The 17,313-nt window shown below is 41.9% G+C and overlaps 1 protein-coding gene across 1 annotated transcript in view; it reads right to left on the minus strand.

Annotated features, from left to right (window-relative positions):
* Positions 1–17,043, minus strand: part of nrg3b (neuregulin 3b) — a 268,690-nt gene extending 251,647 nt beyond the window's left edge. The window contains exon 1 of the mRNA XM_058061816.1: positions 15,137–17,043. Within this exon, the coding sequence (XP_057917799.1) occupies positions 15,137–15,965 (829 nt within the window). The 5' untranslated portion in view covers positions 15,966–17,043. The remainder of the gene's footprint in view (positions 1–15,136) is intronic.
* Between the last annotated feature and the right edge of the window lie 270 nt (positions 17,044–17,313).

Below are 17,313 nucleotides of genomic sequence, written 5' to 3' on the forward strand. Positions count from 1 at the left end.
TTACTTGTTCCAATATGTAATCTTTCACCACCGTCACCCTTTAATGACAAACAACAACCAAAACTGCATCAATTTTTCAACTCAAATATGTTCCAAAGGGGACTCTTTTAAAGGGACTCTACTCAATGTTGTCACACAAAAACACTGCAGGCTCTTTATGGCAGCATAGCAAGCAAAAAGCGCAGACAAAAACACAAGGTGCATTCATTGGGTCATTTTTTGAAGCAGAACTGGAGGTCGCAGAGATGAGGATGCTGAGGTTCTCATTGGGAGTGACCATGATGGATAGGATCAGGAAGTAGTACATCAGAGGGACATTACATGTTAGCCAGCGGTAGCAGAGATGAGAATGCAGAGGTTCTCATTGGGAGTGACCATGATGGATAGGATCAGGAACGAGTACATCAGAGGGACATTACATGTTAGCCAGCAGTAGCAGAGATGAGCATGCTCAGGTTCTCATTGGGAGTGACCATGATGGATAGGATCAGGAACAAGTACATCAGAGGGACATTACATGTTAACCAGCGGTGGCATAGATGAGGATGCTGAAGTTCTCATTGGGAGTGACCAGGATGGATAGGATCAGAAACGAGTACTACATCAGAGGGACATTACATGTTAGCCGGAGGTAGCAGAGATGAAGATGCTGAGGTTCTCATTGGGAGTGACCAGGATGGATAGGATCAAGAAGGAGTACATCAGAGTGACATTACATGTTAGCCAGCGGTAGCATAGATGGGGATGCTGAGGTTCTCATTGGGAGTGACCATGATGGATAGGATCAGAAACAAGTACATCAGAGGGATATTACATGTTAGCCAGAGGTAGCAGAGATGAGGATGTTGAGGTTCTCATTGGGAGTGACCATGATGAATAGGATCAGGAACGAGTACATCAGAGGGACATTACATGTTAGCCAGAGGTAGCAGAGATAAAGATGCTGAGGTTCTCATTGGGAGTGACCATGATGGATAGGATCAGAAACAAGTACATCAGAGGGACATTACATGTTAAACGAAGGTAGCAGAGATAGATAAAGATGCTGAGGTTCTCATTGGGAGTGACCATGATGGATAGGATCAGAAACAAGTACATCAGAGGGACGTTACATGTTAGCCGGAGGTAGCAGAGATGAGAATGCTGAGGTTCTCATTGGGAGTGACCAAGATGGATAGGATCAGGAACGAGTACATCAGAGGGACATTACATGTTAGCCGGAGGTAGCAGAGATGAGAATGCTGAGGTTCTCATTGGGAGTGACCAGGATGGATAGCTAGCTATTATGGTTGTGGATCTAGTATTTGTTGACCCAACATGTTGACCATTTTGGTGAAATTCCACACAGAAACTACCAGGAACGAAGCTAAAAGCATTGTACTACATGGCAGAAGTGCTATGCATCAATGTATGCCGCTATGTATTTTGTATCGCACCACATGAAGTACATTAAGTATTCCTCGAATTTTAGCGAGCACCTGCGGTGGGCAACTCTGTATCCTAACATCCTACACCTTGTTCTGGCCATTAGACACCCCTCTGTATGGGACATCTCCTGCACTTTACAAATGGGACACACCATCAATTATTCATACATCCGGCGATACACATTCCACATTTCTCTTTCTGTACATTAATATTTAAACCTCTAGCATGACCACCGCTTCTCCTTGTACTTCATGCGACTCCTCCAGCTTGCTTTTGTCGCTTTCCCAAGTTGTACGCTTTGTCTACAGATACTGTGATTTGTTGAAGATAGCCTCATGTGTACTTACAGAAACCCTGGAGGATTCAAGTTATATTTGCACTATATTGGGAACGAGGGATGTAGGAGGGACTAAATCCCTAAGGTAGCACTCACTCACTCATTGTGTAGACCCTGAATACTTCAAGTGCCGGGGTTAATTTCAGGGTCATTGCAAGGGGTTAAGGTAGCAGAGGTGAGGATGCTGAGGTTCTCATTGGGAGTGACCATGATGGATAGGATCAGGAACAAGTACATCAGAGGGGCAGTAAATGTTAGCCGGATGGTAGCAGAGATGAGAATGCTGAGGTTCTCATTGGGAGTGACCATGATGGATAGGATCAGAAACGAGTACATCAGAGGGACATTACATGTTAGCCAGAGGTAGCAGAGATGAGGATGCTGAGGTTCTCATTGGGAGTGACCAAGATGGATAGGATCAGGAACGAGTACATCAGAGGGACATTACATGTTAACCGGAAATAGCAGAGATGAGGATGCTGAGGTTCTCATTGGGAGTGACCATGATGGATAGGATCAGGAACGAGTACATCAGATGGACATTACATGTTAGCCAGAGGTAGCAGAGATGAGGATGCTGAGGTTTGTCTACAGATACTGTGATTTGTTGAAGATAGCCTCATGTGTACTTAAAGAAACCCCGTAGGATTCAAGTTATATTTGCACTATATTGGGAACGAGGGCTGTAGGAGGGACTGAATCCCTAAGGTAGCACTCACCCTTTTAGACGGCCTTGTGTAGACCCTGAATACTTCAAGTGCCGGGGTTAATTCCAGGGTCATTGCAAGGGGTTAAGGTAGCAGAGGTGAGGATGCTGAGGTTCTCATTGGGAGTGACCGTGATGGATAGGATCAGAAACGAGTACATCAGAGGGACATTACATGTTAGCCAGAGGTAGCAGAGATGAGGATGCTGAGGTTCTCATTGGGAGTGACCAAGATGGATAGGATCAGGAACGAGTACATCAGATGGACATTACATGTTAGCCAGAGGTAGCAGAGATGAGGATGTTGAGGTTCTCATTGGGAGTGACCATGATGGATAGGATCAGGAACGAGTACATCAGAGGAACATTACATGTTAACCGGAGGTAGCAGAGATGAGGATGCTAAGGTTCTCATTGGGAGTGACCAAGATGGATAGGATCAGGAATGAGTACATCAGAGGGACATTACATGTTAGCCAGAGGTAGCAGAGATGAGGATGCTGAGGTTCGTCTACAGATACTGTGATTTGTTGAAGATAGCCTCATGTGTACTTAAAGAAACCCCGTAGGATTCAAGTTATATTTGCACTATATTGGGAACGAGGAATGTAGCAGGGACTAAATCCCTAAGGTAGCACTTTTAGACGGCCTTGTGTAGACCCTGAATACTTCAAGTGCCGGGGTTAATTTCAGGGTCATTGCAAGGGGTTAAGGTCAGCCAAATCAACTGGAGGAGGTTTTTGGTACACAACGAGAGTGGAGGAAGAGGATGCCTTAGAGACTCGACTTAGGGATCAAGTTTCCCTTGTGTAATTGAGGACAATCCAGTACTAAAGATATGCCACCATGCTGGAGTCTTTATCGACCATCCACAGGATGCATACTGGAAGCGGCTCATGTTTATCTGTCAAAGGGATGCTTTTTCTCTCGCTATAAATGACCTTAGAAGGAAGAAACTGGGACTTCTAGGGATGTATTTAAATATCCTCCGCCTCCATATGTTATAAAACCATCCATACTTCAAGACGCCGAGAGAATCCTCTTGCGCTAATCTGCTTGGGGGCATTCTTTCTGCTAACTTCTGTTTTCAGGAATATCAATCTATCTCTGGAAGACGACTTTTTCCACTGGAAAACAATATTATTATGGGTTGCACGGTGGATAAGTGGTTAGTGCGCAGGCCTCACAGATAGGAGACCGGAGTTCAACTCTGACTCCGGTTTCCTCCCACATTATAAAAAACATGCTAGGTTAATTAGCGACTCCAAATTGTCCATAGGTATGAATGTGAGTGTGAATGGTTGTTTGTCTATATGTGCCCTGTGATTGGCTGGCCACCAGTCCAGTATGAATCCAACAAAGACAGCTGGGATAGGCTCCAGCACGACCGCGACCCTCGTCAGGATAAGCGGTAGAAAAAAAATCAACAAACTGCAAACCAACAACCAAACGTGTCAGAGCTTTTCTACCCGTCACTCACACACAGCATTCATTCATTCATTCATTCATTCATTTTCTACCGCTTATCCTCATGAAGTTTGCGGGGGTGTTGGAGCCTATCCCAGCTGTCTTTGTGCGAGAGGCGGGGTACACCCTGGACTGGTGGCCAGCCAATCACAGGGCACATATAGACAAACAACCATTCACACTCACATTCATACCTATGGACAATTTGGAGTCGCTAATTAACCTAGCATGTTTTTTTGGAATGTGTGAGGAAACCGGAGTACCCGGAGAAAACCCGGCCAGAGATGGCCGAGGGTGGAATCGAACTCGGGTCTCCTAGCTGTGTGGCCTGTGCGCTAACCACTCAGTCCATAATACAGTCATTAAGTTTCAAAAATTCATAAATTAATTAATTGATCGCTGTCTTGTGGTTGACTATAGCCTATTATTAGTCTAATCAAATATTGCAATACATTCATTCATTCATTCATTTTCTACCTCTTATCCTCACGAGGGACGCAGGGTTGCTGGAGCCTATCCCATCTGTCTTCGGGCAACTGGTCGCCGGCCAATCACAGAGCACATATAGACAAACAACCATTCACACTCACATTCATACCTATGGACAATTTGGAGTCGCTAATTAACCTAGCATGTTTTTTTTTTGGAATGTGGGAGGAAACCGGAGTACCCGGAGAAAACCCACGCATGCACAGGGAGAGTGTGGAATTGAACTCGGGTCTCCTAGCTGTGAGGTCTGCGCGCTAACCACTTGTCCACCGTGCAACCCAGGACCGTCTTATTCATTGCAAATATTTTTCATTCCATTTCCATTCAACCAAAGCGTTCACACAGTAAACCACACGTTTCAATTCACTCCAATAACACCTTCAAGCGGACTTCCTCGGGGGGGGGGCTGACAAATGAAGGTCACACACCACTCCAACCGACCCCCCCCCCCTTTTTTTTTTTTTTTTAAATTCCAAATGATCTATTTCTCATAGAAAATGTCATGTTCTCCACAGTGAAGTCCAAGACCATAATACACTGACAACCTGATTTACATATTCCTCTTTTAGTTCTTTGTCGGAGAGACATCATGGTGGCAGAATGGAAGTGAACGCCACGATACCTTGAGGGCAATCTGCATAAAAATGAGCAGGGGGGGGTAATAATAGAGCTAAGTAAAATGTCTGTACACCTATGATATCCATATAAGTCTCTCCCATTCCGTTATTGTTTTTGACATGTTTTTGACATGACATGTTTGACGTGTTTTTTCCCGCGACTAAATTTGTATCCGAAGCCGCGTTTTCCAAAACGTGTCTTTAAACTCGGCTCTAATTTCTCTCCGGGGCCCTTCCGCCACCGCTGCCCTGCTCCTATTTCGACTTTAATGATTGGCTGAGATTCAGTAGGGTCGAGCTTGCAACGGGAAAAAAAAGGGCACCGGGATCAATTCCCACAAAATTCGACGTATTCGCCAAGGCCTGTCAGTCCTGGATAATTTGTCTGCAGGCTGGACCCCTCGGTTTGAATACGCTGATGCGTTCTGCTTTGTAATTGGTGCCCATCAGTGTCAAGTGTCTCCGCTAGCTAAAAGATGTTCAAGGCCAACAAAGCGTACCCTTACTGCGAATTCATTAATTTGCAAGAGCTCGCATATTTCACTCCTGTTATGCAAATACGTTGAGGACGGTTGTAGATAATTGGGGAAGCAAGCGGGCCCCGGTTGGCACGGGGCGGTGTCAAAAGAATTAACAGCAGTGTTGCATGTCTGAAGTGGTTGTTTTGTTCCCGCGCCTCCTCCGAGCCATACGTTGCCTTACTTTTGCAGATACTCATTTAATTCGCCTTTAATTTGACATAATGAAGCTTCTGCTAGTAAAGTGCGTTGTTCATCAAGGCTTACAAAATGGCTTCAAGTAAGGGCAGGGTTTAACATTTTCCGTGGGGGTAATTGGGATTTTACGTGCTGTTTCCATTACACAGCAAACATTAAGACAAAAACATTTTGAAAAAAGGGTGGAAATGCACATCACATCACATTTATTTATTTATTTATTTATTTATTTTTATTTTTTATATTTGTATTATTTGATTTATTATTGTATTTTTATAATTATATTTATTTATTTATTTTATTATCTATTAATTTTATTATCTATTTATTTTATCATCTATTTATTTCTTTTTTATTATTTTTATATTTGTATTATTTGATTTATTATTGTATTTTATAATTGTATTATTTTATTATGTATTTATTTATTTTTTATATTTGTGTTGTTTGATTTATTATTGTATTTTCATAATTGTATTTATTTATTTATTATGTGTTTATTTATTTATTTTATTATCTATTTGTTTTATTATCTATTTATTTTATCATCTATTTATTTTATCATCTATTTTTTTCTTTTTTTATTATTTTTTATATTTGTATTATTTGATTTATTATTGTATTTTATAATTGTATTATTTTATTATGTATTTATTTATTATTTTTATATTTGTATTGTTTGATTTATTATTGTATTTTTATAATTTTATTTATTTATTGTGTATTTATTTATTATTTTTATATTTGTATTATTTGATTTATTACTGTGTTTTTATAATTTTATTTATTTTATTATCTACTTTTTATCATCTATTTCTGTATTATTTTTTATATTTGTATTATTTGATTTGATATTATTGTATTTTTATAATTGTATTATTTTATTATGGTTTTATTTATTATTTATTATTTTTTATATTTGTATCATTTGATTTATTATATTTTTATAATTGCATTTATTTATTATGTATTTATTTATTTTTTATTATTTTTTTTTAATTTGTATTTATTTATTTATTTTATTAAGTATTTATTTATTTTTTATTATTTTTTGATATTTGTATTATTTGATTTATTATTATTGTAACACTCTACGATCAGCCCAACACCAGACCAGACGGGCGGAACAACAGCAACAATATTTTTTTTTTATTAAGGTCAAAAGACCCAAACTTCTTAACAAGAGCTACTGTCGCGGCCATAAGCCACGCCTACATCTACCGAACATGCGGTTTCTGCTTCACTTCCTGTCCGTCACCCCTTTTCCTTCCCAACCCCGGAACATATCTCTCCATGGAAACACATGCGCAAACACAACACATAACACATAGTAACACATAATACCCCTAAGGGTCATTACATTAGAATTGACCTACGCTCTACTTTAGGGTGTTACGCCGAATCACCACGAAATTTGTTACGCCCCTTTAAGGGACCGATGAGCAAATTTGTGTAAAATTTTTAGCAACATTAGTTGGAAAAACACGGTCACACTCAACTAAAGTACATTTTAACAATGCTATTTGACTGCCATTCTCGGTGCAAAAGTGCATCCCATCCACTTCTGCAGCCTTGCACACCTCAACAAAGCATCCCAGCTATCCCAGGAGGGATGCAGGCAGGCAGGCAGGGAGGAGGCAAAGGGAAGTGGGTGTTTGTTCCAGGACCTCAGAGGCATCCTGGCAAATCTGAGCCTGACCTCCTGGGACAGCCAGCCGAGAGAGAAATGAGCGGCAAACTGGATTTCCATCTTTGTTTTTAATCCCCTTTACATGATCCAATGTTGCACAGTTGTAGTAAAAAAATGAGGGGGGTGGGGGGGGTGTCTAAATATAGGGGTTGTGTGTCAGACACATGCACATCATTGTAGGGAGCTAACTCAAATTCATTCATTCATTTTCTACTGCTTAGCGTCGCAGGGGGTGCTGGAGCCTATCCCAGCTGTCTTCAAGCGAGAGGCGGGATACCCTGGCCAGCCAATCACAGGACACATATAGACAAACAACCATTCACACTCACATTCATACCACTTACTGAGTCTTTTGACCTCGCATAGCAGTTGGTTAATATTCTGCATCATACATTGGTAGTGTATTGTAGTACTGTAGCTATATATATAGTGTATATATGTATTTACATTCCAGCAGCCATTTTTATTCATTCATTCATTCATTTTCACGAGTGTCGCAAGGGCACTGGAGCCTATCCCAGGTGTTTTTGGGCGAGAGGCGGGGTACACCCTGGACTGGTAGCCAGCCAATCACAGGGCACATATAGACAAACAACCATTCACACTCACATTTATACCTATGGACAATTTGGGAGGAAACCCACACACACACACACATGGGGAGAACGTAAACTCGGAGATGCTTGAGAAGGGAATCGAACCTGGGTTCCATAGTTGTGAGGCCGGAACGTTAACCACTTAACCATGTGCAGCCCCAAAGACCATATATATATATATAAAGACCACATATACAACAAATTGTTTCATCACTGTAAAGTCAACTTCCTGGTCTATGGTTATCATCACAATTATGTGGTGCCATTGTGGACAATTGCAATTTGAATGGAGCCTATCCCAGCTGTCTTCAGATGAGAGCTGGGAGCAGGGGTACACCCTGGACCGGTGGCCAGCCAATCACAGGGCACATATAGACAAACAACCATTCACACTCACATTCATACCTATGGACAATTTGGAGTCGCTAATTAACCTAGCATGTTTTTGGAATGTGGGAGGAAACCGGAGTACCCGGAAAAAACCCACACATGCACAAGGAGAACATGCAAACTCCACACAGAGAATGCTAAAAGTGGAATTGAACTCAGGTCTCCAAGCTGTGAGGCCCACGCGCTAACCACTCGTCCGCCGTGCAGCCTCAGGCTCAAATGTCTTTTTATAAAAATATATCATCGGCTTATTGTTATTGTGCCCGATCCAATCAGCGGCAGTGAGCGCTTTGCCTGGTTGATGTCATTTCCAGGCAAGAACTGCAGCAATGCCAAATGGCTTAGGAAGGCCAGCTTGACGTTTATGAAGCTGATCAAAGCCCTTATGTGGGATTATTTTGTTACAGCACACTCACAGGACCATTGCAGCTGGACAAACTATTTTTATGCATCACAACTTCCAGATGTACCAAAGAGCGGGGGGGTGGGGGGGGGTGATAATTAGGTAACAGTTTGCACTTTTTTCTACACAGTTAGAATTATAAGAGGGGTACAAAATCTGTACTTTGAGTCCAGGCGACCCTGGACTGGTGGCCAGCCAATCACAGGGCACATATAGACAAACAACCATTCACACTCACATTCATACCTATGGACAATTTGGAGTCGCTAATTAACCTAGCATGTTTTTGGAATGTGGGAGGAAACCAGAGTACCACGCAATCTCCACTGGCCGAGAGTGGAATTGAACTCGGGACTCCTAGCTGTGAGGTCTGTGCGCTAACCACTCGACCACCGTGCAGCCATGTTGGATCATGGTGTAGTAAAATATCATTTTGTTTAGTAAAAAAGTAAAAAAAAATATTAATATTTACAGCTGTTACTGCTTCCATTTTTTTGTCATTTTTATTTTTGATTGGTAAAATATTGCATGAAAATCAATCTTAATGCCAGTCATGGGGCCTCTGAATAATAATAATAATAATAATAATAACAATGATAATAATGATAATAATAATAATAACAACAATAACAATAATGATAATAATGATGATAATAACAATAATAATAATAATTATAAAGATGATGATAACAATAATAATAATAACAATAATAATAACAATAACAATAATGATAATAATAATAATAATAATAACAATAACAATAACAATAATGATAATAATAACAATAACAATAATGATAATGATGATAATAATAATAATAATAACAATAACAACAATAACAATAACAATAACAATAGCAATAGCAATAGCAATAGCAATAGCAATAATAATAATAATTATTATTATTTTCTTATTTTAGCCAAAATCTGCCCCGGTTTGCCGATATAATAACCCGCCATGGGGCCAAATAAAGTTAGAACTTGAAAAAAAACTCTTGAAAAATGAGGTTAAATATTCAATTAGCCTTTGCATTATTTTTTAAATAAATATTCTACTTTATTTACTGCATATAATTATTGAGGCCAAAACCAAAACCAAATATAAACAAAACAGTTTTTACTAGTTTTTCCTGAATATTGTGTCTCAGCTTTTGTTTCCTCCTGCTTATTTTCCTCACATTTCCAGAGTGAAACCCTGCCTTCCACTTCTGCTTATTATCAACATATACGGGCGGCGCCATTATAACCAATCACATTCAACGTTCACATCCCAAACAATCCATCATAAAAAGGTACGCTATGATTTAGCATTCTGTACTGTAGCGCTCTTTTGGAAAGGACAACTGTAGGCAAACTGACTAATAATAATAATACTCCCACTTGAGGAAGCATCCATTGATTCCACTGACGGCCAACTTTGACAAACACTGTGTGGCATCATCGTCGGCGATTAGAGTGCAATGGGCATCCGGCCAACATGGCACCCTGATGGTTTCCCCCTACCAATAAGCATTCATCCAAGCAAAAGCTTCAGGCGCTTCTGAGCCAATAAAGGCGTCAACAAGAGATTTGGAGTGTGTGTGTACGAGTGTGAGTGTGTGTGTGGCGTGTAATAAGCTCAATAGCAGACAAAAACAGATGACGGCGTAATTGCACACACACACACACACTCAAACTCCCAATGCCTGTCTTAATGTTCACAAGCGTGCCAGTTCTCCCGTCTGCCCATATGCTCATGACAGCAAGTATAAAAGGAAAGACGGAGGAGGACAATATCACAGAAAAATAAAAGCAAGCAACGGAGGATGACATCACTGTAAAAAAAAAAAAAAAAGTGCTTTATTTAGACTTTAGTACTTAAAAACAGAAACTAATCCCTTTTTTTTTTTTACATAACTGTATTATCACTATATCAATTTCGGGGTGCAGATAAAAGTACCTGAAGCTGCTTGCTTGCCTTTTTTTTTTAACGTAATATTTCATCATCAGCATCGGACCTTTACTCCGTCCTGTTATTACATTTTAGACACACTGTGTTACACATAATAATTATACAATCATTCACAAGGGGGGGTCTGATTTATAAAACACATTAGCAGCTTAGCTTCTATTCTCCGGAGTAAAGAAGCCGTGGAGACGATATTTTACATTTAAAGGTTATACTAGTTTATATTTAACACTAAAAACAGATCATTTAACATTTTTTTTTCCTATTATATACTGTTCTTATCGTTTACATCATATAATAATTAACTACCGCCTAAGTCATTACCGATGTTCAAGGATACTGTAATGACCGGATAGTTATCCATACATCAAACCATTCGTTTTCTATACCGCTTATCCTCACAAAGGTTGCGGGCATGCTGGAGCCTATCCCAGTTGTCTTCAAGCAAGAGGCGGGGTATACCCTGGACGGGTCTCCAGCCAATGATTTTCATTCATTCATTCATTTTCTATTACTTAACCTCACAAGGGTCGCGGGGGTGCTGGAGCCTATCCCAGCCCGAGAGGCGGGGTACATCCTGGACTGGTGGCCAGCCAATCACAGGGCACATATAGTCAAACAACCATTCACACTCACATTCATACCACTTACTGAGTCTTTTGAGCTTGCATAGTAGTTGGTTAATATTCTGCATCATACATTGGTAGTGTATTGTCTGGTTGATGCGGCACAATACTCTTACTGTAGTACTGTAGCTATATATGCAGTATATGTATTTACATTCATTCATTCATTCATTTTCACGAGTGTCGCAGGGGTGCTGGAGCCTATCCCAGCTGTCTTCAAGCGAGAGGCGGGGTACACCCTGGACTGGTGGCCAGCCAATCACAGGGCACATATAGACAAACAACCATTCACACTCATATTCATACCTATGAAAAATTTGGGAGGAAACCTACGTACACACAGGAAGAACGTAAACTCGGAGATGCCTGAGCGGGGAATCGAACCCGGGTGCCATAGCTGTGAGGCCTGAGCGCAAACCACTTACGCACCGTGCTGCCCCAAAGACCACTTGTATCATTTGTTAATTTTTTACCGCTTATCCACACGAGAGGGCGTTGCTGGAGCCTATCCCAGCTGTCTTCAAGCGAGAGGCAGGGTACACCCTGGACTGGTGGCCAGCCAATCACAGGGCACATATAGACAAACAACCATTCACACTCATATTCATACCTATGAAAAATTTGGGAGGAAACCCACTCACACACAAGGAGAACGTAAATTCAGAGATGCCTGAGCGGAGAATCGAACCCAGGTGCCATAGCTGTGAGGCCTGAGCGCAAACCACTTATGCACCGTGCAGCCCCAAAGACCACTTGTATAATTCATTAATTTTTTACCACTTATCCTCACGAGAGGGGGTGCTGGAGCCTATCCCAGCTGTCTTGGGGCGAGAGGCGGGGTACACCCTGGACTGGTGACCAGCCAATCACAGGGCACATATAGACAAACAACCATTCACACTCACATTCATACCTATGAAAAATTTGGGAGGAAACCCACGCACACACAAGGAGAACGTAAATTCGGAGATGCCTGAGCGGGAAATCGAACCCAGGTGCCATAACTGTGAGGCCCTAGCATTAACCACTCACCCACCATGCAGCCCCAAAAACCATATATAAAGACCACATACAAAACAAATTGTTTCATCGCTGTAAAGTCAACTTCCTGGTCTATGGTTATCATCACAACTATGTGGTGGCATTGTGGACAATTGCAATTTGAATGTACTCAACAATATCTACGCCCAACAGAGAATGTTTACAAAGTAACTTATTGCAAACCCAATTTCTTCAACAGAGCTCTATTTGTTCATCCAATGATTAGCCTGCGGTCTGCAGAAAATCATTCAACACAAGCCATCCCCGGACCGGCACAAAATCGACAGCATTAGGGAGCATTACCCCCTCAGCGAAAAAGATTAACTCCACACACACCCACTTTATGGCACATATTGAACCAATGTGGAAAATATCATTATAGCTAATGTATCATCCAACACTGCTCTGTCATGCCCTGCAAAACAATCATCTTCAATAAGTTCACCAGCACTTTCTTAGGACTATTTGGGACATTTTTAGATGATAAAATGCTTACTTTGATATTACAGTATATTGATATTTTATTCAAATATAAAGCGGCAAACCACTTGAATTACTCATATTTTTTTGTGCATACAGAAATAAATGAAATCTGTTTTTTTCAAACATTTTACACAACAAAATAAATAATAAAAGTATATATGCTTTGTGATAATATCAGATTGATATCATTATCGACCAATAGTCAAGGTTGTGAAAAAAAGTTGTATTGGGACACGCCTATTTTTTCATCCTAGCTATAAATGGTAACGGTTTAATTTCATTTGAACATGCATCAGATTACAATTGAATGCATCCCATAATCAGTTCACAGTTCCACATGTCCGAAAGGAGTAGGAAGAAGCAAAGCTTAATAAATCCTACCCCTCCATCTGGTACTTTTACAATCAGTAACTCTTACATTTGTTATGAAATAAAAACTTAAACTATATTAGGAAAGCAGGAAGTGAACAAATTAAATTAAATTAAATTAAATTATTTTTTATTAAATTATATTAGGAAAGCAGGAAGTGAACAAATTAAATTAAATAAAAAAATGTAAATTATTTTTTAAATTAAATTATATTAGGAAAGCAGGAAGTGAACAAATTAAATTAAATAAAAAAATGTAAATTATTTTTTAAATTAAATTATATTAGGAAAGCAGGAAGTGAACAAATGTAACAGTTACTGATTGTAAAAGTACCATATATATCACTATATTGACAGTTACTATGGTACCAATTATGTCATTGGTCATATAATGTACCCTGTACTTCGGTACGAGGTACATTATTAAAAAAAAACACAAAAAAAACAAACTATATTAGGAAAGCAGGAAGTGAACAAATTTTTCAAATTCAGTTACTGATTGTAAAAGTACCAGATGGAGGGGTAGGATTTAATAAGCTTTGCTTCTTCCTACTCCTTTTGGACATGTGGAACTGTGAACTGATTATGTGATGCATTCAATTGTAATCTGATGCACGTTCAAATGAAATTAAACCATTACCATATATCAGGAAATTTAAATATTGTGATTTTAAATAAACTCCTAATACTTGTAAGTGTAGGTTTGAACTTCCTCTGCAGTCACTGTAATTGAACTCTATTAAATCTGCCTGGCAAGCAAACATGTGGGAAAATACTCTCATGTAGAGTTGTAAACATAGACCCTTCATGCATGAAAATACAAATATGCAGGACACTGTGAAGGACACGATCCGGTCACTATGCAGCTCACCACATAGGACACCGTGCAGATTGAGTGCTACTCTTAGTACACGATTCATACAAAAAAAAAAAAAAAACGATGCATTGGACGGAAACCGTGTCATGTGATCAGCCTATGAAATTGATAGCACTGCTGCATCCTGTATGCAAGTAAACAACAACAAACCAGAAATAGAGTGATTCAATGTTCATATTTTTGGGATGAAAAAGCAGGTAAAATATGTCGTTGCGATTTATGAATAATTAGGAAGCATCTTTGCATAATGCAAAGTATGCACAACTTGCCCCCCCCATATGCCACTCCTTACTGTAACTGCTGCACTCTCTTCCAGTTCCTTGTTTTCCACATTTCCTACCCACTCGTCCTTTGCAACCTTAATCTCATCCATACAGCCCCCCCCCCCAACCGACCCTCCCACCACCCCTGAGTCTTCTTCTTCTTCTTCTTCCCTCCCTCTCAGCAGCTAAAGCCGCAACACTCGGCCCACTCATCTTCTCGTCTAAACGGGGCTTGTTGCGGGCCTTGCTACATCTGATTCCTGAGAGCTCACCTTTCCCCCCCCGCTGGGTTTCGACCCTTCGTCGGTATTGTTTCCCCCAACACAAACAAACCTTCAGTTACAAAGCTTTGGACAAAACAGGTTCTACTCCTTGCAAGGAAGGAGAAAAAAATCCTCCACAGGGAAGATCCGTATCGGATTAATGCATAAGTGAAAGATAAAGACAGGAAGGGGTAAAAAAAAAAAAAAAAACATGGCGGATATCCCCTGATATCAGTTCGGACTAATGAATAAAATTAATGTTAATCTGTTGAGTATCCACTCCCCAGGAGGTTAATAAAGGCAGTGATTTACATCCAAAGACCGTGGACTCATATTTAATCCAGGAGTAGCCATTGTGATTATTCGTCGCCATAGTGACGAAAAACGGTGCCTCCAAGGCCCAACAAGAGAATTAAACGTAACTTACGAGTTCGGAAGCGGTGGTGCGGTTTAGTCGCGGGGACCTTCCCTTGACGTCCGTGAGTCCAACGAGCTGTGGGTTTTACAGGGTGGGCGGCAGGCTGAGAAGTGGTCGGTTGGACCTTAGCGGTGGTTCTCACAGTAGCGGTTGCGGAAGTGCTGGAGTTGGCGGGGGCCCCGGTGGTGGCCTGCCCCGTTTTTGAGTGGCCGTTGTTACGGCCGCTTCCTTTCCTGACTGTGCTGCGAGGGGTCACTTCCTTACTTCCGCCGGGTGGTGGTGGTGTGAGTCGGGGGGAACGGGTGGTGGACGTGATGACTGCGGTGCCGCCGACACGGGTCCCGACGCGGTTATGAAGGTGCGGGGCTCGGTTGCCGTCAGCCGCGCTGCCATTCGCAGAGTGGTTGGCAGGTGGACCGGATCGAGTTCTCGGCGCCGGGGCAGTCCCGTCGGCAGCTAGCGGCGTTGTCGTCGACACCATTGCCGTAGCGGAAGCCGGTGACGTTGTCGCAGTTGAAATCTCCGGCCCTTTTGGCATGGCACTGGGTTTAGACAGAAATATCGGGTCTTGCCCCAGGCTACCTTTAGGATCCACCAAATCAGTCGGGACGTAGTCTTGAACGGATCCAACCACAATCCATTTAAGCAGCATGAGACTAAGTCCCAAGCCCACGAAACCCATTATTAAGGGTACGGCGCACAGCCAGGTTTGCTGGCGAGGCCACACAGCGCAGGGGCCACATCGGAGCGGGCCCGGGGCTCTCGGGGATGCCTGCTCGGCCCCGGGCTCCTCCAGTGTCATGGCCGCTAGAGTGCTTGCACCCGAGTGCTCACTCATCCTGCTTTTTTTTTGGTCTCTCAGGGGAGCTTTGGAGGTCAAACAGGTTGCCCAAAGACTTGAGGAAGGGATGGCGGAGAAGCAAGGAGGCACATCTTACATACACATCAAACCTACTTATATATATACATATATAATCTCAATGTATAGATCTCTCTCTATACATATAGATATATATATATACACTCAAATACACGCTCTCAACACTACTAGCTTAGCATATCAGTCAATAACAACCAAATAAATGCTACAACATGCAAGCACAAGCGACACACACTCCCTCTGGCGGACAAGAAAGCAAACACACACATGCACAAAAACACACACACACAGGTTATACACAGGTAAGGGTGGAAAGGGGAGGATGTCTCAAAAAAAAATGATAAATCCCAAAAAAACTGCTTTACTCCCTTGTTTAAAACAAAAGACGGGTACTAGGATCCGGGTTGCAAGGTGATGAAGATCAACGCCGTAAATCCATCCAGTGAAAAAGAAGAAGTTCAAGTCCGCCACCTTTTTCCCCCCCCCCGTTTTTTTTTTTTTTTTTTGGAGTAATCCAGTATCTGTAGAAGTTGATGCCGTCCAAGCACCTCCAAGGTCCTCCTGAACCAGACCGAGATACGTACCCTCGTACCAGGGATGTTTGTAAAATATATCCGTTCCTGGTGTTTTGCGAGAAGACAGGTGGACACCTTCAGGACTGGTTCACCTCAGCTGCATTCCCACAGTGGCGCAAGCAGCAGAATCGGAGATGAAGAGAGGGAGGAAGAATAGACGAGAAAGAGAAAGAGAGAGAGAGAGAGATGGAGAGGGAAAAAAATGATGCGGTTGTTCCTGGCGGCAGCTGCCTCAGTCCAGGGATGCGTCTCCGTGCAACCCATCCTCCGTCCTCAACACTCCGAAAGTGACGTACAATGATTGTTCTGTCTCCATGGCGGCATGGACGGATGGACAAACGAGCGAGAAGACGCCGTGCGTAGAGATGCTTGTTGGCAAAGCTCTGCAGCAGATGCAGATGGAAGGGAGGAGGCGGCGGCGGTGGCGGCAACGGCGGCGGCGGCGGCAACAGCAGCACACACTCACTCACGCACGCACACTGCATGGAGAGGAGAGGCACAGACACACCCCAGGGAGGGGAGGCTGAAGGGAGGGAGAGGATGAGAGAGAGAGGAGGATGGGGAGGGAGGCGCCAGGCTTCCAACCCTTCCACCCGGCAAACAAACCACAAAGCGGCGTGATCATTTATGAGCGACTGTACTTCAAGTTGAGACTTCGCCGGGCGGATTTGACCGCTCGGAAAGCGGGGTTCAAACATGTCATCGCACCCTCCACTAAGACAACAAACCAA

Source organism: Doryrhamphus excisus, chromosome 22, assembly GCF_030265055.1.
Source record: "Doryrhamphus excisus isolate RoL2022-K1 chromosome 22, RoL_Dexc_1.0, whole genome shotgun sequence".
Lineage (NCBI taxonomy): Eukaryota > Metazoa > Chordata > Actinopteri > Syngnathiformes > Syngnathidae > Doryrhamphus > Doryrhamphus excisus.